The sequence below is a fragment of the Paramisgurnus dabryanus genome, chromosome 16 (assembly GCF_030506205.2).
Source record: "Paramisgurnus dabryanus chromosome 16, PD_genome_1.1, whole genome shotgun sequence".
Classification (NCBI taxonomy): Eukaryota; Metazoa; Chordata; class Actinopteri; order Cypriniformes; family Cobitidae; genus Paramisgurnus; species Paramisgurnus dabryanus.
The window spans coordinates 30,998,090-31,021,726 of NC_133352.1; the positions used below are offsets into that span (position 1 = coordinate 30,998,090).

Genomic DNA, 23,637 nt, shown 5'->3' on the forward strand with positions numbered 1-23,637 from the left:
TGATCTGATAATAGACAGATGGTGCGAATAGTTGTCTGCAACAGAAAATATTCAACTGCAATAAACCATCTTTTTCTGACACTTTAAAATGCTTCCACACTGCACATGTTTGCTGCATTTAAAAGCGGCTGCGGCTTTCACTCTACGCTGGTTGATATTTGATCGCATCATCAAAAACTTTATTGTTCAGTAAAATGTATTCTCTCTTCACTTTTCCTGCCTATTTTCTTGTTATTTTCGACCGAATAGTTTTATTTGAACATTATGTGCATCCCTAGTATCCCAAGTAATATTAGCAATGCTAATATTTAGGGATGTTAATGTTGACAGAATAACCTTTAACGAAGGTAAGAATTTGACAGATTAACTCATTCCCCGCCATTGACGAGTTATCTCATCAATTAAGAGAAAAAATTTGCATGAAAAAAACTTGTTCCTGATGAGTTTTTATATTTATCTGTAATATGTGATTTTCCACTAGATGATGCTCTTACCCAACACTGAAGCAAAAAAGTTATTTATTAATTTTACACTCCGTGTATGTTATAATAGTCATTTTGAATCTGATCTATAACAAAATTTCTTCACAAAAAAACAATTATTTCACCTTTTTCCGAAACATTTGTATTTTTGAAGAAAAATGCCCATATTTAAGAGTTTATAAACAGAGAAAAAAATATAGAAGAAAAATGCCCATATTTAAGAGTTTATAAACAGAGAAAAAATATATAGATAGAATGACCCCCCCCCCCTCTTTTGTTTGTTTGTTTACTGTTTGTTTGAAAGCAGATGTTCTGTTCTTTCATTTAATATATTTGTATGTTTATATATTTTTAGAAGAAAATTTACCTGGAAGGTATTTTGTGAAACTTGTGTGAAAAATAACTAAGCTTCTCTCTTCTGCACAAACAGAGAAAGGCGATGCAAAAGCAAAACTTGTTGAAATGTGTCCTGCTTTAGAAATGACCACTATGGTGAATGAAAAAGAGACAATCGGCCCTCTTTGTATATTAATCCTCTAGCCTGATCGCACACTCTTTGATAACGTAATGTTGCATGAAAATACGATAACGATTCATGTTCGATTAACAAGCTGCAGTTGTCGGTGGGGAAAATTAACATAATAATAATAATAATAATAATATATTTATTTTGTATAGCGCCTTTAAAAGTTGCTTTCTTAAGACACTTTCCAAGAAAGCCACATAAAAGAAAAAACATTACAATATAAGACAAAATATAATCCAAATCAACAAGAAATAAATCGTAAAACAATCAAATAAAAGCAATAAATCATCAAACAACCACATAAAAGCTTTCCTTAAAAAGAATGTTTTGAGCAAAGTTTAAAAACAGCTAAAGAATTGGCATCCCTAGTGTCAGTTGGGAGAGCGTTCCTCAGTTTTGGAGCATACAATGAAAAGGCCCAGTCACCCCTGGATCGTATCCTTGTTTTGGGATAGCTAAGAGACTGTGCTGAGAAGATCGTAAATTGGGAGTTTGCGTGTGAGATGTTAAAAGATCTGCCAAATGCTGTGGAGCGAGACCATGCAAAGCCTTATATGTAAGCATTAAAATATTAAAATCTATTCGGTAATTAACAGGAAGCCAGTCAAATGTCTTCAAAACAGGAGTTATATGGTCGCAAGCCGTAGCCCCTGTTAAAATTCTAGCTGCTGAATTCTGCAAGTATTGCAATTTGTTAAGAGAGGATTTGGACACTCCAGCAGGAAGAGCATTGCAATAATCAATTCATGAAAAAAAATACATTTTCACAAACAGAAAAGGACAACATACGCGGAATACGTGCAATATTTCCAATTTGAAAAAATTCGGTCTTTTTATCTGTTCTTGACAAAAGGCTCGAATGACAAAGTGGCATCAAAGATTTCACCAAGATATTTTTTTGTCAAGATAAACATGAAAGATCAACCCTACTAATTTTGTTGACTTTTGCTAAATGAATAGATGTTAAAAAATAATAAACAAGAGATGCTACAGTATTCAGCCAGCTTACACACACACACACATCCACCGCAAAGGTAAGAAAGTTACCTGTGAAGAGTTTGGTGATGTGTTTGTTTTGTCTGCGGGCAGAACAGATGAGCAGAAGCCAGGGTGGGAAGAGATCGTGATGGGCAGCTAGCAGCTCTGCAATGTTTCCTGACCTCTGATCTCGGTCCCCTAAAGAAGAGTCCTCGTCCACTGAGTCCACCAACACAAACAGACCCTGTGGAGGAGCCTTACAGCTCAACAACGGCAATAACACACACCTGAGAAAGACAGACAGAGAGAACAAGTTAGACCGACAAGCAGTGGTGGACAGTAACGAAGTAAATGTAATTCGTTACTGTACTTAAGTAGTTTTTTGGCGTATCTGTACTTTACTCAAGTACTTTTATTTTGGGAGACTTTTACTTTTACTTTACTACATTTTAAAGTCAAATATCTTACTTTTTACTCTACTACATTTTGAAAATTCGGTCGTTCCTTTTTATTTATCAGTGGATAAAAAACTTAACTGGATAAAATAACGCTGCAAAAAAAAAAAAAAAAAAAAAAAAACGCACCCGTGATGCGTCAAACCACCAATCAGGGTACAGCATGTGCTTTTGAACTTGTTTTGGTTGCCGCGCTGGTTCACGAAAGCTAAGCGAGTGTAGCAGCCAGCGTATCGTTTGGAGAATAAAACTGCATTTAAAAACAATGGAGGAAATGACTTGACCCGCCACAACAACAATGGCCTTAAAAAACTCGCGTAAATAAGTCCTTGAAATAGAAGAAGGAGTCCTTCGTGTCTTCTCTGCCTTCCTTGAAACTGTGCTATTTCGTTTTACAGGAATATTCCTTCAAATCTAAGGAAACGCGTAGAGGTAAGCCATTTTTATTCTGGTTATATTTTTAAAGGAGCAATCTTAACAGTAGCTTGCAGAAAACTGTTTCATTGTGTAGTTAAAATATATACGATGTTATCATGAATGAATTTTAAGTAAGTTAGCTATGCAGGCTGGAGCTATTTTTAGCCGTATAGTTAGTGCTGTGTTATTGTGAAATGACAATCAATCGCTATCAACACTGTTGTAAAATATAAATGACATTTTGACTAGCCATGCAGTGTATTTTGCTTAAACAGGCAGGTGGATTGGAGTGGTCCTTATACTACATATTATAACTAATATTTTCCAAAGTTTTGCTTCCAAATATATTAATACATTTATTTATGTATTACAATATACATATGACATGCTAAAGCACATTAAATGTTTCTTAAATTATATTCTGTAAGGCTTATTGTATTTGCCAAAGGAAGGGAGACTGGTTTCTAGATATGTATTTAATGTCTGAATCTTTTCTTTTGCAGAGAAAGCATGGTAGCCAACATTAAAAGGTATGTTACTGTAACATCATCAAGGAAAAGAAACCTGGAAAGTGAGGAGGCTCCATCAACCTCCAGATAGTAAAAGAAAACTCCTGTGAACCTGTGCTTAATTCAAGTTTTTACTACACTTAAACTGTTAAATTATTTAACAAATAAATCTTGAAATGAGACTTGCTGCTCTCAAATCCTGTTATTTCATTTGGTGCTAAAGGAATTGTTTGGCATTAAAGTGACACCATGTAATTTTTCAACCTTCATAATACATTTTCAAGACCCTTGTGATAGTACATCGACTTTAAATAGGTTGAATGACATGTCTACCATAGCCTGACGGGGTCTGTATCACTTTTACTCGTATTTTAAAACTTAGGGTTTCTGGTAGTAACCAGAGCACAAAAAAAAACTACAAAATTCGACTGCTTTACGGCATACGTCACTTCCTCCACACAATTTGTTTTTAACGTGAATTTTGCTGGAGGCTACTTAAGGAGTGTAGAGAGCAGTTTCTAATATGTGACTCTGTGGCACAGTCTTTAGTGTCACGGACCTATGACACGGGCGACCCGGGTTCGATTCCCCTTTAAGGCAATTTTTTATATAAACTGTTGATTCATACATAAATGCGATGTTCTTTATAAATTACGGCGATTATATTGCATATAGTTCCCTGTATTCAGATGCTGTGTTCACGTATTTACCTTTCTTTTTACTGTGTCTATGATATTTACATTACAATCCAGGATGCTATAGCACTCAAACTTGCTCAAAGTGTAAAACCAAACCCTATTCATTCACCAATCAGATCCGAGCGTTTCTCTCTTCTCTCTTCCTCATTTGCAGCGTTCCGCTGTCACTCGCGTGACGTATTACAAAGCGGCAGACCTAAACGCATCGGTTTACTTGGATTTGGAGCGATTTTCACACAAAAAAGAGGAATAACGAGCGCCATTGCGGAAAATCCTGGTGGCGAGGGAGAGAGAGAGGATGCAACAATATTTGTTTGGAAAAAGGCAAGGAAATACGTCTGGTCGTTTCTGAATTGGAAGGCTGCAGCCTCCGGAGGTCAAATATGCAGGCTGCACACGTCGTCAAGCCTGGGTTATTAAGGTAAACTGAGCATTACATTCGCAGGTCATAAGCATACTGCAACAATTTACGATTAACTAAGTATAATAGTCAACTTTGTAATTGTTAATATTGTGAAATAAGACAGTCTTGATGACGTATTAGAAATACGACATCCGGAGGCTGCAACCTTCAGATTGAGAAATGGCTTCTGCCACGACGAGTTCCTCATCAGAAAGTTGTAACATGACTGCGTTTCTCCCTGTTGTCTCAAAATGTTGATCGTTTAGCATTTTAAATGTTTAGTTTTTAGTTTAGTTTTAAGGTTGGCCAGTTCCTTGCCTTTGCGACAGTGCTGCGGCGCTTGTGGGCTCTAGGGGCGCTAGAAGTGAAAAATACGTGTCTAGCACCCCCTAGTGGCCAAAAGTTTCATGGTGTCCCTTTAAGGTTTTAGGCATATGATAATTTTAATAGACATCAGTGTCTGAATAATTAATGTCCTTCTATTAATAGATAAGTGAGCCAAGAGAGTTTTTTCACATAATTTGAGTTTCGTGACAATATGATACAGACATAATAAATCACAGTACTTTTGTACTTAAGTACATTTTAAGGCAGATACTTTTGTACTTTTACTCAAGTAAAAATTTTAAGCAAGTACTTCTACTTTAACTTGAGTAAAATTTTACCCTGGGTATCTTTACTTTTACTCAAGTACATGATTTGTGTAATTCGTCCACCACTGCCGACAAGTAAACAGCCATTAGCTTTTTGTAACATTACAGCAAATGCGCCTTTGGTGACGCATATAAACACCCATCCAGTGAGCCATATATTAATCCAGTAAATATTTAGACTGAATTACTGATTCAAACCAAAAACCAAAAGTTTAAAGGTTCAATGAAAAGAGTCAGTTGGCCGTTCTGGTACCCAGAGAATAATTCTCATAACAATTCTCATTTAGACTGCAAACTCTTTAATAGGACATATCATGTAAATCACACTTTTTCCATGTTTAAGTGCTATAATTGGGTTCCCAGTGCTTCTATCAACCTAGAAAATGTGAAAAAGATCAACCCATTAACTTAGTTTTGGTAAACCATTCTCTGCAAGCATGTGAAAAGATAGGTGATTGAAATTTGGCTCCCCTTGTGATGTCAGAAGGGGATAATACAGCCCCTTAATCTGCACTATCCAACTGTGCAGATATCTGCCATTTAGTGCAGAGATCAGCTCATTTGCATTTTAAAAGGACCCACCCCAAAACAGCACATTTTTCTCACACCTGCAAAGTGGCAAATTTTAACATGTTATAATAAATTATCTATATGGTATTTTGTGCTAGAACTTCACATACGTACTTCGGGGACACCAAAGATTTATTTGACATTTTTTAAAAAGTACTGTTAAATGTCCCTTTTAAAGACCAATGTAGACGATAATTTTATCACTTAAAACTCTACCATCCTAATAACATGTAAAAGGTTTTTCCAGTCACAGTAAATTCTTTGTGCTTTAAAACATCTTGAATGTAACTTTGCACCCTTGCCTCTTTTAGTATACATGGATCTATGAATATGTAAATAGGTGCTACATTTGGCACACAATGCATAAGTGACTAAAGCAGCAGTGCTGCAAGCGTTTCAGCACCAAGTCTATAGCTGGGGTTTCATCACACTGATTTTATGCGCATTTTAAAGTATTGCATAAGAAACTTGTGATGTAAGTGGCAAATTTGTAATAAAAATGTTTTTGACTCATGCAAGTAAATGCGAGTAATGGGAGATGGAAATGCATTTGCCAAATAAATTCTGACTGAGCGAACATTAAACCCACGTGACTGATCGTCTAGCTGTTTCCGCTGATGTTGTCTTTCCCATATATGGGGTTTGACGTCATTGCAATGCTAGTGCCCGCATTAAAAATGCAGCATTCAGTTTGACAATTACAAGCTGCACTGCTAGTAAATGTATAACCTGCCAAATTGTAACTAAAAGCAGTCCTGTCTCTTATTTTCTAAACCTCCCTTGTTTTATTTACTGTTGGTTACTATGTTACCAATAGCACCGTCATTCGCTCTAACAAATTGATGGGGTTTTTTTGCAACTTTTTTAAAGATTCGCTTTACGTTTCGATGGAAACCCAGCTTATGCTGCATAATATTTATTGCTCAAACTGTTCCACTCGTTTAACTCTGTTAGAAAACTGAGGCAAGTATGAATGAGGGTATGAATGTCTTAAAAAAATACTCAGCAATGTTGTTAAATGATGAATTTGCACATTTGGTTTGTCTTAAAAGCATATTAAAAAACACCATATAGACACATAAACAATAAAAACTAGATTTTCACCACAGGAGGACTTTACCTCATCTGAAATTGAATTAGTTTTGCTGCAGGATGCACAGATTCAACGATTCAATATTCACAGATGAATCTAACAGTAATCAAACACATAAACACAGGCAGCTGTCTCAATGTCTGTAATGTTTCAGATTCAGTAGAGAGACAGAAAATCACATCAGCTGTGAGTGTGTAGGAGTTGTTGATTCTCATCATCTGCCATTACATCACAGAGTCGAGTTAATGGACCATCACTGCTAAAGTCGCTTTAAACACCCACTGAAGTGCCTTAAAATGCACAGCGTTGTTTGATGCGTTGACGTAATTTCAAATGAAAAAAGTTAGGATGGGGCATATTATGTCACATGTTTTGTCAATGTTAAAGACCACAGGTGTATGCATGTGTGGCACAACATGACGTTTTCCATTGTTTCCCACAGATCTGAAATTTACTTGTGGTGGTAGCTGGTGAAAAGGGCAATCATTATTATCCACCGACAAAAAATGGTCTACTATACATGTAACAAAGAACTAATAATGTGTGACACAACACAATACTTTGATTTATAAAACATTCATATTAATTTCACATTATAGTTCATTAATCTAACCACCCCAAACTTTTTTTGCCATAAACAAAGCTGACACTGTTTGTCAAAGCACCACGAAAACACTTTATGTTTTTGCACTGATATATGAAGCAATTTGATGACCCCTTTTATCAAACTCAATTATATACAATACTATGTATACTATAGCCTATATAGACAGTGCAGGTCTATAGATTATAAATGTGACTGATGTTATAATGTTAATAACTTCTATAAGATAGGCACTTTTACTGCTTCTGCTTTCTATTTCTCTTTTGCTGATTAAAAAAAAGCTTAATCCACTAATTATTTCAGATTTAAAAGTCTACTTGCTGTCCCAATGACAGACTTTACATTACAGCTTTGCGTTTTTTATATCCTGAGTCAGCTAGAGCTTTGCTCATTCAGTATTAGCACTGCTTTTTGCTACAATCTCTGTGCAAACTGTTTAGATTTTAGTAAAGATATTGTCTATTAATAGTAAGATTATTAAAAAATGGGATAAAGAAAATTAGGGGTGTCCTCGACTAAGGATTTACATATTCGAATCAGAATTTTCGAATCTTTCCATAGTCGACCGATAGTCGAATCATCTATGTTTGTATGCATGGGTTGGGAGGGGGCCAGACCAGGTACAAATTGGTAACTTTTATTTTCTTTCACAAACAGCACACATAAACAACTGTCTGATAAAGTGACCAAAACTGTCTTTCAAGTAATAAACGAAGACAAAACTGACGATGCATTTATATATATATTTTTTTAAGGTAAAATGTAAGGCAACATTTGTTTAATTATTCCTCATAACATTTTAAAGCCACGATCTACAGAACATCACACAAAAATACATTTTGATAACTAAACCTAAAAAAATAACAAAGGTATTCCTGCCTTGGAAACTCCGGCTACAATTACGGGTTTTTATTTAATTTGGAGATAGCGCGTCAAAGCAGTCATGACCAAAAAAACCCGACAAATGAGAAATGACAAATAATTTGTGATTGTGACTGTAAATGATAAAAACTAATCTTTATTTACAATTCATTAAACGTTAATTTATAACAAGAAAAACACTGAAATTAATGATTATATAGACACTACGCGTTATTATTTAGCACAGAAATACCTGCTTGCTTGCTTTGACTTTGATCATCTCTGTATTCACTTTAGATACAGAAAGACCGGATGATATTATTTATTTCAGGAATCTCTTTGCTATAATTTGAAAGTGAACACCGACTGACCATAATATTAAATCACAAGAAAGACATTCGTGTCAGGCAGAAATAGGTTCGGTGCAGATACTAGTTTCCATTTCATCACCGAAATAAAAAAAACGGCTTACCTGTTTTGTAGTTTAACTTTAAGATAGACAATATATGTTTTAAATACATTTTAAAAACTTATACTCGTCGAAAAACATCCGTTTTTTAATGTTTAGTTTGATGAACTCCTAAATATGAGACGCAGAGCACCTAACCGTTCGGCTAAATTACATGCGCAAGCATGGCCAGCACGCAATAGCGCAACATCGATACAACGAAAAGCTATCCAAAATTTACATACTTAAATTAGATCGGAATTTACGTTTATAATAAATACAATTTTTTTTAATAAAATAAGGTCAGAAGTAACAAAGTGCAGAACAAATATGCAAAATGCCTCAAGTGCACGGAAACAAAACACAAGCCAAATAGTTAAATCAGATAACCCAAAGTGATTTATAAATAAAATAAAATATAGAAATTATTAAAAGAACGAAAGACATAGTTTAATTTGCCAGCTTTGTCTTTTAAATGTCGAAACAAAGAGGCAAGGCTTTAATAACATAGAGACCTCTTATGGACGTGAAGTCCGGTCACAGGGGTTGTTGGATTTATTAACGCATTTTAAAAATATTAATTGAAAGCTGCTACTTCACATATTATTTGCAGCATTATCATAATATGCAGTATATTAATATATTGTGAGAAGGCTGTTATATGTGAAATCAGATAATGTGTGCACCCATACGGCCAAAATTAAATGATCCTCATTTCATAACACATCTGCGACGATTCGACTATGAGATTGGTAGTCGAATCAGGCTTCTCCTATCGATGCATCGAATCTTCGACTATTCGGGGTCACCCCTAAAGAAAATGAAGTGGCGCGTGGTCGTGACAAGAGCCAGTTGCTATCGCCATAGAAACCGGAGGCACGCTAAAACCTAAAACAGCACTCGAGCTTTAGCGCGGTAGCGCTCACGGCCGTTCTCCGATCGACACGGGTTTTACACACAATATTAATCAGACTTGGGACCCGAAGTAATGAACTAGGACCGACCCGGACCCATCTGACCATTTAAAATATAAACCCGGAACCGTACGGGTCCCGCGTCCTCAGTGAAGAAAGACCTCTAATGGTAAAACTCTGCTCAAGTTCAGAAACATGAAAGGATACAATGTGACACTGAGGTTGCTTCGCGTCGTGCCCAATTCATTGAGAAACAGAGAGCCATGAAAGGGCACTCAACCGGAGAGACACAACGTGCTTGCACGCAAAATGAAGCCAACTTAGATGCTATAAACACATATGCACATAAGCATATGCGACCATTTTGGTCGCAGTGTGTTCCCTGGCTGCTCCGTATGTGCTGCTGCAGTTGATCCAGTTTGCCGCGCTGGATGATGAGTTTATGACGCGTGCATCATCTTCACGGTCACCCGACCCCCACCTCTCTCTCGCGCTCTCTCTCTCGCGCTCTCTCTCTTGCGCTCTCTCTCTTGCGCTCTCTCTCTTGCGCTCTCTCTCTCGCGCTCTCTCTCTCTCTCTCTCTCCAAAACACGGGTCATCCAGTCGAGTTCAGAAAATATGGAAATTCGTAAAGTGATTTTTTTTACCTGGGCGGGTCGCAATTTACCTGGGCGCAGCGCCCAAGTAGAGCCTATGTATGGGAAACACTGCGTTTTCACATGCTCCAAATCTAACAATCATACAGAGGGTGTTTCTCACAAAATCTAGATTTAGAAGGTGTCCAGCATCAGAATTTTTAAAAAGCCCTTGAAGTCATTTTTTTTAAATGTTAGTTCCTTGAGGGCTTAAACAATGATTGAAAATTGTTGCGGAGGATGAGAAAATTGGTCATTTATATTCCTTACTATTGTCTCTACATTTACCAAACACCACATGTTTCTTTACTGTAAATGTTTATATTATAACATGCACTAAAGCTTTTAAATTTTTAGATTTTTTAATTATAAATATTTCCATGTCAAAGAACCCAAATCTAGTCATGGACACGTTGCGGTAATGAAAATGTTCCCCTTAAATGTGGAAAAAACAACAAACTTGGTTTGTATGATGTCATTTGAAATCATGTGCAAAATAGTACATGAGATGTTTGTACCTGCATGATTCTTATTTTGATACTCTTACTTTGCATTTACTTTTTTATCATTTATTTATTTGCATTTATTATTTCGCAAGAATCACCCACAGATTGAAACAAAATCAATCAACAAACAGAACATATGTGTTCACAAAACTGAATTAAACAAACATCACAGCAAATATCAAACAACTGTAGTAAAAACACAGTATCTTATTAAATTCTCAATGAACTCACATGGGTTTGAGCATTATTATCTCTTTGCACATTTAACTTATTGTGTAACATTGCTGTTTTAGCATAAAAAAGATCAGCAAAATGTATAAGATTGCATCTGAGATGTATAAGGCGATTACAAAACATAAAGCGCCTCAATCAGATTGTTCTTCTAAATTTTCATTATCGTGCTTGAGTTGATAAGGCAAACCTGATGGCATTGCAACAGTTTACACACTGGAAGCCAAAACTGTTTATGAAGTCTAGTACACGCCAAAAAACGTTTTAAAGTTATTTATTATTCATTCATGACAAAGCCCAAGCTGACGCAAACATGAAAAAACATCCAAAGCAGAAATTCAACTCTCTGCAAGGTCATGTTGGGTAACAGCCTCACTCCGAGAGTTAACGTCTCTCTGAAGTGATAGAGAGACCGATCGACCTTCATAGATAATGGAAATATTCCCACAGAGAGAGAGAGGAGAGAGAGATGCTGATCGACCTGCAGGTGCCAGACCTTCACTCGAGGTCACACGACTAACAAACACAAAACTGACAAACACATGCACGTCCCATTAGACCAATGATTCTTCCTACACAACCTGAAAGAGCAGAAATCAATACAAGCACTGATCAATAATTGACCACTATACACATGTGACCTGCCAACTATCCCACACAAACACAAATGTGTGATTTTGCTATGCAACACCAGATGCACATACAGCAGCATGTGTGCATGTTCAGACTGACTGACCCGAAACTCAAAAACAACCGGTGCAGACACCGACCAGATGTTTATATGAATATTTACACTTTTCTTTAATTAGCAAAGTGTATTTAAACAGAGACCAGAGAAATAAAGTCATATTCTTGTCTTTGAAAATCCTTATTGCTTTGCATCCTGCTTGGCTTGTTATAACAAACACAGACAGCACTACTGCTCAACAACATTGACATCTTTGAAAATACAAATAAATGTGTTTTACGTGCGAGTCATTTAGTATTTCTCACCTTTTGAAACTCTCCGCTGGGTTCCTCTCACATTCACCGGGCTGTAGAGCGCTCTGAACCGTCAGGTCTCTCACCTTCTCTTTGTATTCCGGGACGAGTTCAGACCGGCATATCTGAGACACCAGCCCACGGACAAACCCGCTCACGCACAGCGTGTCTGAGTCCTCTGCTCTACAGAAGTGAAACCCCAAACACTGCTGGTGCAGTCCACGGTGGACACCGGGAACAGAAGTGGGCCACAGCAACTCAGTACATATAGCAGTCTTTCCACTGCCAGGCCCGCCCACCAGCAGAACCCCCCATGACCCGCCCTTCCCCACTCCAGATGGCGGCCCGCTGATGGCATTGGGTGATTCTGCTGTTCCTGGACTGGCAAGGTTGTTGGTTTTCTCCTGGAGGCAGTGCTGAATCTTATGAAAGACCCACTCTCTGCAGTAGAAGCGTTTACCCTGCAGTAGGCTGGTCTGGGCCATGTTCTGTGTCGGCAGGTCAACAGGGGGTTCAGATGTTCCCGGTCATGTTCAAATCATGTGAAAGTGTCTCCACATACGCCTGTCTATCATCTTGATGTGATTGGATGGCAGCTCCTCCCACATCCAGGACACCAGAGGGTGAATGAACACAGACTTGGTTAGGAATGCTGATGGTGTCCTACACTGTGAGATCTCGCTCAAAGCTCTCCATGCCTCTGAGGTCATAAAGCTGCGTCAACAGGCTGATGAGACACCCTAAAACAGACACACCATTACCATTGGTCAACAAGACATCAAAATTTATTGTTTTTCAATTTACTTTCCAATACACATACATGGTCTTACTGTGAATTGGTGCCTGTTATTCCAAAGAAAACATATCTTTGCATTTATAATAACTTTTTTTTATTCTGATTCACTACATCATTATGATGCCCATAAATACTGCAGATTCACCAAAACACAATAGAGATTCACTATAACACTATAATAATTATAAATACTGCGTATTCACTGAAATTCTATAATGTTCATAAATACTGCTGATTCGCTATAAAGCTATAATTTCCATAAATACTGCTGATTTGCTAAAATGTTATAATGTTCATAAATACTGCTGATTCGCTATAACGCTATATGTCCATAAATACTGCTAATTCACTAAAATGTTATAATGTTCATAAATACTGCTGATTCGCTATAACGCTATATGTCCATAAATACTGCTAATTCACTAAAATGGTATAATGTCCATAAATACTGCTAATTCACTAAAATGGTATAATGTCCATAAATACTGCTGATTCGCTATAACGCTATAATGTAAATACTGCTGATCCGCTAAAACGCTATAATGTCCATAAATACGGCTAAAACGCTATTATGTCCATAAATACTGCTGATTCTCTAAAACGCTATAATGTCCATAAATACTGCTGATTCGCTAAAACGCTATAATGTCCATGTCCATAAATACTGCTTAAACGCTATTATGTCCATAAATACTGCTGATTCGCTAAAACGCTATAATGTCCATGTCCATAAATACTGCTAAAAAGCTATTTTGTCCATAAATACTGCTGATTCACTATAACGCTATAATGTTCATAAATACTGCTCATTTACAAAAATGCTATAATGCTTATAAATAATGCTAATTCACTAAAATGCCTCACAAATACGCCCGATTCACTACAAAACTATAGTGTCCATAAATACTGCTTCACTAAAATAACATAATGCCTCAAAAATGCTGCTGATTCAATGTAAGACTTGTAACACTCATAAATACTGCAGATTCATAATACTGTAATGCCCATAAATACTGCTGATTCACTAAAACACTATGGGCTGGTTTCCCGGACAGGGATTAGCTTAAACCAGGACTAGGCCTTAGTTTAAATACGAAATATTACTAGTTTTAACAAACATGCCTTACTAAAAACATTACTTCTGTGATTTTTCAGGCAAAACAAAGGGCACTGGTGTATTTTAAGTCATGTCAGTCCAAGATGTTTTCAGTTTGGACAGCTCTTACAATTATTTTAGTTTAGGACTAGTCTAATCCCTGTCCAGGAAACCGCCCCTATAAGCTTAATGCCCATAAATAAATACTGCTTATTCACTAAAACAATATAATGCCTTGCAAATACTGCTGAATCAATGTAAGACTGTAACATTCATAAATACTACAGATTTACAGTAACATCCATAAAATCTGCAGATCACTACCAAACTATAATGCCTCATAAATACTGCAGATTAACTACAACACAGTAATGCACAATAAATTCTGCAGATTAAACAATGCACTGTAATGTCCAGCAATATTAGATTCACTACAACACTATTACAGTGCCCCATAAATACTGCAGACTCACTACAATGTTCAATAGTGCTGGGAAATGTCCAATAGTGCTGATTCACTATAACGCCTATAAATACTGCAGATTCACTACAAAACAATAATGTCTATAAACTCTGCAGATTCACCAAAACACTATAATGTCTAAAAACACTGCTGCTGATTTATTAAAACACTATAAGGTGCTAAATGCTTTTGCCTCAGGGTGTTTTTATCATGACCAAAATTAGGTCTAACTAAAACTAGCTGTCTAGGTAGATAATTCACAAGGCTGAGACCGGACCGGTGATTCCTGTGGTCCCAAATCGATTTAAGATGAATCGCTTTATTGTTTTCCTCGCTGATAAGTCGCTTTATAAGCGTTTTCCAAATGCCTTAATGTAAACATCCGGCCTGTTGCTAAACTAACAAAACCCATTACAAGTTACCACCATTACTTTAGTAAATAATATAAAATCATCGCAAATAAATGTGGGATCTTAATCAAAAAGTGACAGCAGCTTTCACAATCTTTACTTCATGATGACAGCGGTGCCTGAGAGCAAATGACTGCACGTTACTCTAGTAGAGAAAGTAAAGTCTATGTTGTTTTAAGCGGAAACTTTGATCACCTCAGAACATTACAGTGAGGGACATGATCACTTTTAGCGCTGCGACGTAAAGCACCGATCAAAACAAACCCCGTGCAAACACCCACACCCCAAAACACGAACTCCGCCCGCCCGCCGGGTGACAAAGAGCCTGAACACGCACGCACACACATCTGACGCTCCGCGAGTTTCCTCTGACTCTCATACATCATCTCGTGATATTTAAACCGCTAACTGTCATTTCAGAGATACCCTGACTGAAACAACCTGTATGCACTCAACGCGAAACATCTAAACGACAGTTATATCTAAACGTCGATTATAAGCATGAGCGTTCTGCTTGCGTTGCGTCGCTCGCGTTCAAAAGAACTTCAGCTGATTGTTGGACGGTTAATACACCGTAAATATCTCATAAATGTCTTACCTTCAGCGCTTCCTCTTAAATATCATCTTTCATTCACGCACGAACATCCTTGCGGCGGCTTTCTGTCGTTACACGCAAGCCCGAATCTTCTGTTTCACATTTTCCACTCGGTGAGTACGTCGCGAGATCGGCGGAGCTCCTCAACAACCCGACACTGAACGAACACACCGACACTCCGCCCATTAAGCGTGACGCATGCGCAGAGGAGGACGGAGTCACACAGACGCGCAAAGTCTTATGGGAATCCGAGTTCTGCCCTATAAATCCTTTTTAATTGAAAAACATGTTTTTACAATAAAATATAACATACACTCGGAATGTACAGAAATAATGAGAATTATGAATTATATAAAACACATCAAAAGAGTTAGCTCACCCAAAAATAAAATTCTGTCATCATTTACTCACTCTGTTGTTACAAACCTGTAACCAAACTATTCATGAGCCCCATCGACTTTCACAATATTATTTTTTCCTACTATGGAAGTAAATGGGGCTCATGATCGGTTTGGTTACAAACATTGCTCAAAATATCTCCCTTCGTGTTTATCGAACAAATAAATTTATACAGGTTTGTAACAACATGAGAGTGGGAAATTTTTCATTTTTGGGTGAACTATCCCTTTAAATGGAAAGAAAAATGACTTTCTGTCACTTCATTTTGTCTTTAAGGCCATTATTATTATTGGTTTTTAAAAACGTATTCAATAGAAAACATGTACACTGATAAAAAACACAGAAAATTAAATGAAATATTCCCTCAGTATATGATATGTGTATTTGTGCGATTTTAAGATTCTTTGTGGCTTCAGCTTTGCTGGGTCACTATAGGCTACATTAGATTATTTCCCCAAGTGTGTAGCATAAATACAGATATGGGATATGTGTCACTTTAAAAAGATCATGTATGCTGGTAGTCAAAATCAAACAAATCTGAACTGGGCATAGGGTTTGTTAATTATTAATTCTTCATCTATTCTTTATCTATTTGTTACCTGCCTGATATTTTAATAATAATGATTAGTTTTACCAAACAATATCTGATAACATGTAATAATTGATTGTCCAGTAAAACAACCACATTAACATGTCAAATGGGTTTCAAAGGATGTCAGCACTTGCCCCATCTGAGCTACTTTGAGCAACTAAAAAGGTACCCTTATAACTATGGTATTACCAAAAGTAAAGTTTTTTGGATATTAAAGTTTCTTTATGGAACCATACCGCAGTGGCGAAGACAGAAATTTTAAACTGAGTGGACTGTGGTGAAATAGGGTGGACCTCAGTGCCTACTCTAAATTAATTTTACAATACAGTAGTGGTTAAATGGATTACATTATGTCTTTTGAGTCATGGGTCGAATATTTTTTGGATCAGCGAAAAAGAGAAATAAGGAAAAGAACAAATCTAGAAATTATGTGAAAACAGAAAAGAACAAAGTTACCAATAAAGTATAACAGGAGTATTTAGGAACAAAAATAGAATAAAATTAATAATAACACTGTCTTCTTCATTCTATAAAATAAATATAACTAATCTTTTTAAAGATACAGAAGTTATTTTCATTTTGTCTTCTGTTGTGGGAAAAATTAATACTATGGAAGTCTATGGGGCTTCTGATCTGTTTGGTTACAAACATTCCTCAAAATATCTTTCTCCGTATTCATCAGAACAAAAAAATGTATAAAGGTTTGTAATAAGATGAGAGTGCATAAATGATAATTTATTTCTGAATGATATGCATTGGAGCAATTACTATTAATTATACCAAGGGTCTGTTGAATGCTGTATTCTGATTGGCTGAGAAAAGTTCTGTGGGTATGCATTAATTTCTGATAACCGCACACCTAACTTGTCAAATGTCTTAAAAATAGGCACCAGAGCACTGTTTGTGGTAACCATGGTATAAGAGGAATAATTGACTCCGGTCCTTAGAATTATTTGAAAATAATGCACACCGGCGGTGTAACGGAACATTGCACCTTTGGTGTGCATTATTTTCTTATAATTCAATGGCCCGTCGTCAATTATTCCTAACAGATTATCATAATTTATGTGTAATTTCTCTTTTGACTGGGTGGGCCAGCCGTCAATCTGAGTAGGCCAATGCCACCCTGGCCCTTATGTAGCCTCGCCACTGCCATACAGCCAAAAATGGTTCTTCTATTGCATCACTTAGCACCTTTATTTTTTAAGAATGTAGCCTAAGCTGTGTTTGTTCAGGTGTCTCATAAAAGAACAGGTATTGTCATATACAGTGTGTGTAATGGTGTACAAGTATCTCTGTTTTTGTCTCAGTATTTTACGGTGTTTCTCTTCTCTGCTGTTGGCTAACGGTGAGTCACACACACACACACACTCAAACACACCTGCATGATCCAGAGGGACACACACTCAACAGGTGAAACAGAAACACCTGGTGATTACAGAGAGACGAAAGAAAGAAAAAGAGCAGCGTTGAAAGAGAAAGACAGAGAATATTTTTTTTTCTTTAGTTTTTTTAGTCACTGTTGGTAAATTGTAGGTTTGGTTCAAGGAAGCATTTATTCACCCTCATTCCAAACCCATGTGACACCACAAAAGATGCTCTGAAGAACCTTTGCCAGTGGATCGTCTGATGCTGACCAGGGGAAAAACACCAGTAGTTTACATGACTCATGCTATATTAAACACACACAGAGGACTAAACACATCATCACCTGAACTAACAGACTGACCTGTGATCAGCATTGCTGTGTCTTACAAAACATCTCAGTATAGTGGATGTAAGTATGTGTTGAGTGTGTGGGATGGATTAGATAAAAGCTCTCTGAATAATAACCGAGTGGGCTGCTTTTAATACACATTAAGGACACACTCGCTTTGAAACCAAAGTTTAATTGTGTTTGATGACATCATCAGTTCATTTAGACAGACAGACATGACGTGACATGAGTGTGGTTATGTCTCATATAATCTTCTGGTCTTTGTACAGACAGACAGACAGACAGAGAGTCGCTGGTCTCCATTACTGCATCCTCTTATTTCATTAAGCTGCTGGTTAATGTAATATTAAGCCTGAAATGATTTTATGCATTTCTCTGTGATGCTTGAATGTACATCATGATAATGTATTGACAAATATGTTAAAACACAGAATTTCTGGCCTTAAGGACCTTTTTACACCTTTACTCAGATACATCTTTAGTTGACATACACATCACATAGGGGTTAACAGCTCCAAGTGTGTGTATGTGAAGTCATAGACCTTCACATACTGTACATCTACACAGACCTTCTGGGGTTCATGTGGCTTTTTAACGTCTGTCCATCCACCAGCCCATCATGTTCAACCATCCACCTTAATGTTAGAAGATGCTTGAGATGAAGGTGTCAGCTCAGTACTTTAACATCAGCACTCACCCAGAAGCATTAAACACAAGGATAAAGTAACAAGTGTTTAAAGACAGATCCACACACACACTGACTTTGACGCCGCAGAGCAGTGAGAAATGAACTCAAGCATTAAACCTTCTCCACATCGATATAATCTGAGACGCCACAGTCATAACAGTCACACAACGTTCATACTGCTGATAACACTCACCTAACACACACTTAAAACACACACACGGTCTGGGTCAACACACCCTCACTGAACAATAACATATGCAAACTGATATGTTTTTAATTGTCCAGAGGAATGCAGTTTTACAAAGTACCATGGCTTACAAACTCTCCAACAATATAAATGTGACAGGTGTATAAAGTGAATAGTCCTCCTATAAATGACCTAATAAAAAAGCTTATTACAGATTTTAAGACTTAAGGTTTGGATAAAAATTGGATGATTGACTACTCACATTTTTTTTCACGTAATGTTAAAATGTACTTTAATACAATCATGTGTCCAGTAGCCAACACCCTCTGCCTTGTTAACTGACGGTAAGACGGCACACACATCAGCATCCCCAATGCATTATTGAGTTTTTCATTTGGCATTTTTTTTGTTTCCACATTATCTGATGGTATTTTGTTGTCTTTGTATATGACATTTTATATAAGCCTACTTAAATTACATAAATATAGTTTATAATTCATTCGACAGACAACTAAATTTTATAAATTTATATTTGCTGTTGTTCTTATGTCTCTACTGTTTGTTTTATGATGTATTTTTTTGTAAAGTTGCTTTGCAACAATGCAAAATTGTGAAGAGCGCTATAGAAATAAATTTGAATGAAAATTAAATTGAACTTGAAAAATCTAACAAAGAAACACATCAACACTGTAAAAAATATCCGTAGAAAGTACAATGTTATTGCAGCTGGGTTGCCGGTAATTTACCGTAGATTTATATTTTTGTTATTTACTGGCAAGAGTTTGTTCAAAGTTAAATAAATTTTAAATATTAACAAGTATTTATCTTTACAGAATAAAACTATACAATAACAGCCTCATGCAAAGCATTCTGGGAACCAGAAATCATCATCAACCTTTTTCTGTTTTTTTGCTTCAGATTTTGTTTTCCAGAACGTTTTTCTTGATGCTGTTTTTTTAGTTTTACTCTGTAAAGACAAAGACTTGTAAATGTTAAATGTTCATTTAACTTTGAACAAAATGTTGCCAGTAAATAACATAAATTTAAATCTACGGTAAATTACCGGCAACCCAGCTGCAATTTCTACGGATTTTTTTTTACAGTGAACACATCACTGTAAATAAATATGCAGCATTTCTTGTCAAATCAACATATATTTTTATGTTACTTTAAAGGCAGGGTGCATGATTTTTGAGAACGCTTTGGTAAGGGGAGTCGGGCCGAGTACCACTTGTATCCAATCTGCAGTAAGCGACGTGTCTACTAACCGACATTGTTGCAGAGATCGTGATTCGTGCACCCCAACAAAAAAACTTGATTTAAGTAAGATAAGTTATGTCAACTTTTCACAAGCCAGAACTTAAAATAGTAGCTTGAATTGACTCGGAAAGTTGTTTAAGCCTCATGTTGCAAACCTTTTTTTTTACAGTGCAGATGATAAAATTAAAGAAAACAAGATTTGACTTTCATTGAATCATAATTAATAAAGGTACAGCAGGGTTACCAAAAGAAAACGCATAGCACAATTCAAGTAATTCAGTAAAACTAAATAACATACACACCCTAATGTAAACATAATCAAGTATGTTGTATATCAGTGGTTCTCAAACTTTTTCAGCATGCGGCTCCCTAGTTGTACAGTGCATTCCTTCGCGGCCCTCCCAAAAAAATTTATTACAAAAAACTGTTCTAAAACTTAATTAAACAAAACATTAAATTATACAAAGTAGTGCCTTAGTTGGTCGCCTTATTATTTTTAGGTTTAATTAAACAGAATTTATGATAAATTAATGTATTTTTTAAAATGTCATAAAACTGGGGCACCCCTGGCACCATCTCGCGGCCCCCACTTTGAGAACCAAAAGGAAAAACGAATTAAATAAATCAAATATCATCAAATGGAGTGTGTTATAAAGACTGGGAATGCCATTTTACTGGTTTTCATAAGTTTATTCACAAAAATAATAAAGAAAGAAATAGAAAGAAATATATATTACACTTGCATTGCATATGATGGGGTCATTCAGACTAAGGCTTAATCGTATATCAGTTAAGGCTATACAGTAACCAGGTTTTCAGTGTAGCATATCTATATTTTCATGTTTTACAGTTGTTAGACGTTAGGTGCTGAGTCTTTGGACACAGGTCTTGAGGTTGATGAACAGATAAACAGTTTCTTTTAAGACTTTGAAAGATAAAAGATAATTGTACAAGTCATGATCTGAGTGAGTTTGTATGACGCTGTTTTATCGTTCTGTGTAATAACAGAGCTGTGAGTTTGTCTGACTGAGATCTCAGAGAGTCATCTGATACTACTGCAGTGCTCAAAACTTCAGTGTCTAAAAGTTAAATGAGGCGCCTCAGGACTCATGGACCAGTTCACATTCTCTTTCTCTCTCTTTTTGACTTCTCTCTATATGACAGTTATCAACATTTATGGATATAAATGAAAGACCCCCCCTCCCTCTTTGTCTCTGTATCGCTCACTTTTCTTAACAGCACATTCCTCTCAGATCTCATGAATGATATCATTTTCCATCACACCTCAGGTGTGCTGAACCTCAAAAGTGCTCCACAACAATTCACAGATGTTGAACTCCAGATAAAGACCATTATATGCTTGAAAATATTTTCTTATTTGATCCTATCATACATTTATAAAAACATGAATACAGAATAAACATTTAATTAGCCTATAGATTTACCATGCATACACTGCTATGTTTACTTGTAGACTATCGATTAGATTAAGGACGTATAAGCCTACTTATAACTACAAGGATAAAGAATTAAGTTAGTGTGCAGTAGCCTATTTTATTGTTCATGATGTTGCTAAAGCGCCCTCTGGTGCAGATTAACTATTACTACATAATGATGATGATTATGATGATAAAGAGAGTCAGGATTACAAAGTTACACAAAATGTAAAAACGTTAATGTTAAAACACTAATGCTACATATCAGGGACTTTATGGTTACAAAAAATAAATGTAAATATAGCAGTAGGCTACATCACTTTAAATACAATTAAAATAAACGCACTGACGATGCTACCAGACAACTCGGATTTAGGATATTTCCCATCTCAACTCGGAAATTACTCAATAATTTATTACATTTATGTTTTAATGTTACTAATACTAGTTTGTGCATTTGAATAGTACTAATACTAATACATTTTATTTAAGTCAGACGTTATTTCTGACTTAGATTTCTGTTTAATCCGAGTTTTCTTGAAAGCAGCAATAGAAGTTTTAACTCGCAAGATCTATAGACCATTTCAAAAGATGTAAACAACACTGGTCCAGAAGCACTTCCTGTTTCATTTTGTGACTGTTTTTTTAATTTCACACATATATCATTATCTTTAAGATGTTTTTTTTTTAACTTTTTGACTCAGTTCTATGTGTTCTGTTGGTTGTATTTTATCCCAACGTTTATCTAGTGTTAAAAAACTGAAACAAGAAGTGCTTCTGGACCAGTGTTGTTTACATCTTTTGAAATGGTCTATACACAGTCACACTGTGTTGATGATTGTGTCATACTTGCAGACGTCTCTCTCTCTCTCTCTCTCTCTCTCTCTCTCTCTCTCTCTCTCAGAGATCAGGTGATTTACATTTGTGTATTTTGCACTGTGCATTTACGAAAACTTTTTTGTTTAAGTGTAACTTTAGCACATCTTCTGTTTGTAAATTTTGCAATGTATCAGATACTGTGTTTCATATTTTTGTTGATTGCTATAGAATCATACCTCTTTTGAATATTTTAGAAAATTTGGATGGGAGTTTTCAAAAACAGTTTTTATTTTTGGTTTTAAATACCTTAAGTTTCAAAGTGAGTCCTGCACCTTTTCCAATTTTTTAATTGGTCAAGCAAAGTTGACTATTTGGAAAGCATATAAAATCGAAATTGATGATAAAAGATTTATTAATATAGTAGAACTGTTTAAAGCTTTGGTGGAATCCAGAGTAAACTAGAGAATGAATTTTATAAAATTTATAATGATATGTGGTGTATAAATGCTAATTTTATCTCTGTGAATGATGCTGATAATTTAGCGCTTCAATGGTAAGCCTATTGTGGAAAGTTGACAATTAATATTGAATTGAAAATATGTACTATGTACTGTCATTCATTGCTATTTAAGTAGTGTTATTTATTACAAAAATTTGATGTTTTTCTTATAACATGATGTAAAATAAAGAAGTGGTTAAACGTCTCTCTCTCTCTCTCTCTCTCTCTCTCTCTCTCTCTCTCTCTCGCACACACACACACGCACGCACGCACGCGGTCTAAGTCTGATTCATGTAGTAGGCTACATACGTTCATCTGTATTTGGGTTTTGCTTCATGTCTGTGTTTATTTCACCAATCAGATATACTGTTTAACCAACTAAACCTTCTCACTAAAGGTCATTATAAAGCTAATAATAGGTGACCGACAGTAAAGATGAACTGATACTGCCCTCTACAGTCCACAATAAACATACACCGTAAACTCAAATTTAAAGGGCAGTTCACCCAAAAATGAAAGTTCTGGCATGTCTTAATCAGAGGTGGAAAAAGTAATAAAATATTGTACTCAAGTAAACGTAAAGTTACTTTAATAATATGTTACTTAAGTAAAAGTAAAGTTACTTGTCTAAAAATCTACTCAAGTAAAAGTAAAAAGTAAATTATTTTAACTTTACTCAGAGTAAAAGTTACTTTTTTTTACAGCGGGAAGAGGTG

General features: G+C 36.0%; 1 protein-coding gene across 1 annotated transcript in view; it reads right to left on the reverse strand.

Annotated features, from left to right (window-relative positions):
* The window catches only part of ankrd50 (ankyrin repeat domain 50), a 31,515-nt gene extending 16,023 nt beyond the window's left edge, over nt 1-15,492 (reverse strand). The window contains exons 1-3 of the mRNA XM_065275208.1: nt 15,328-15,492; nt 11,977-12,704; nt 2,056-2,273 (exon numbers count right to left, since the gene is read on the reverse strand). Coding sequence (XP_065131280.1) covers nt 2,056-2,273; nt 11,977-12,449 — 691 coding nt within the window. The 5' untranslated portion in view covers nt 12,450-12,704; nt 15,328-15,492. The remainder of the gene's footprint in view (nt 1-2,055; nt 2,274-11,976; nt 12,705-15,327) is intronic.
* Nucleotides 15,493-23,637: the final 8,145 nt, after the last annotated feature.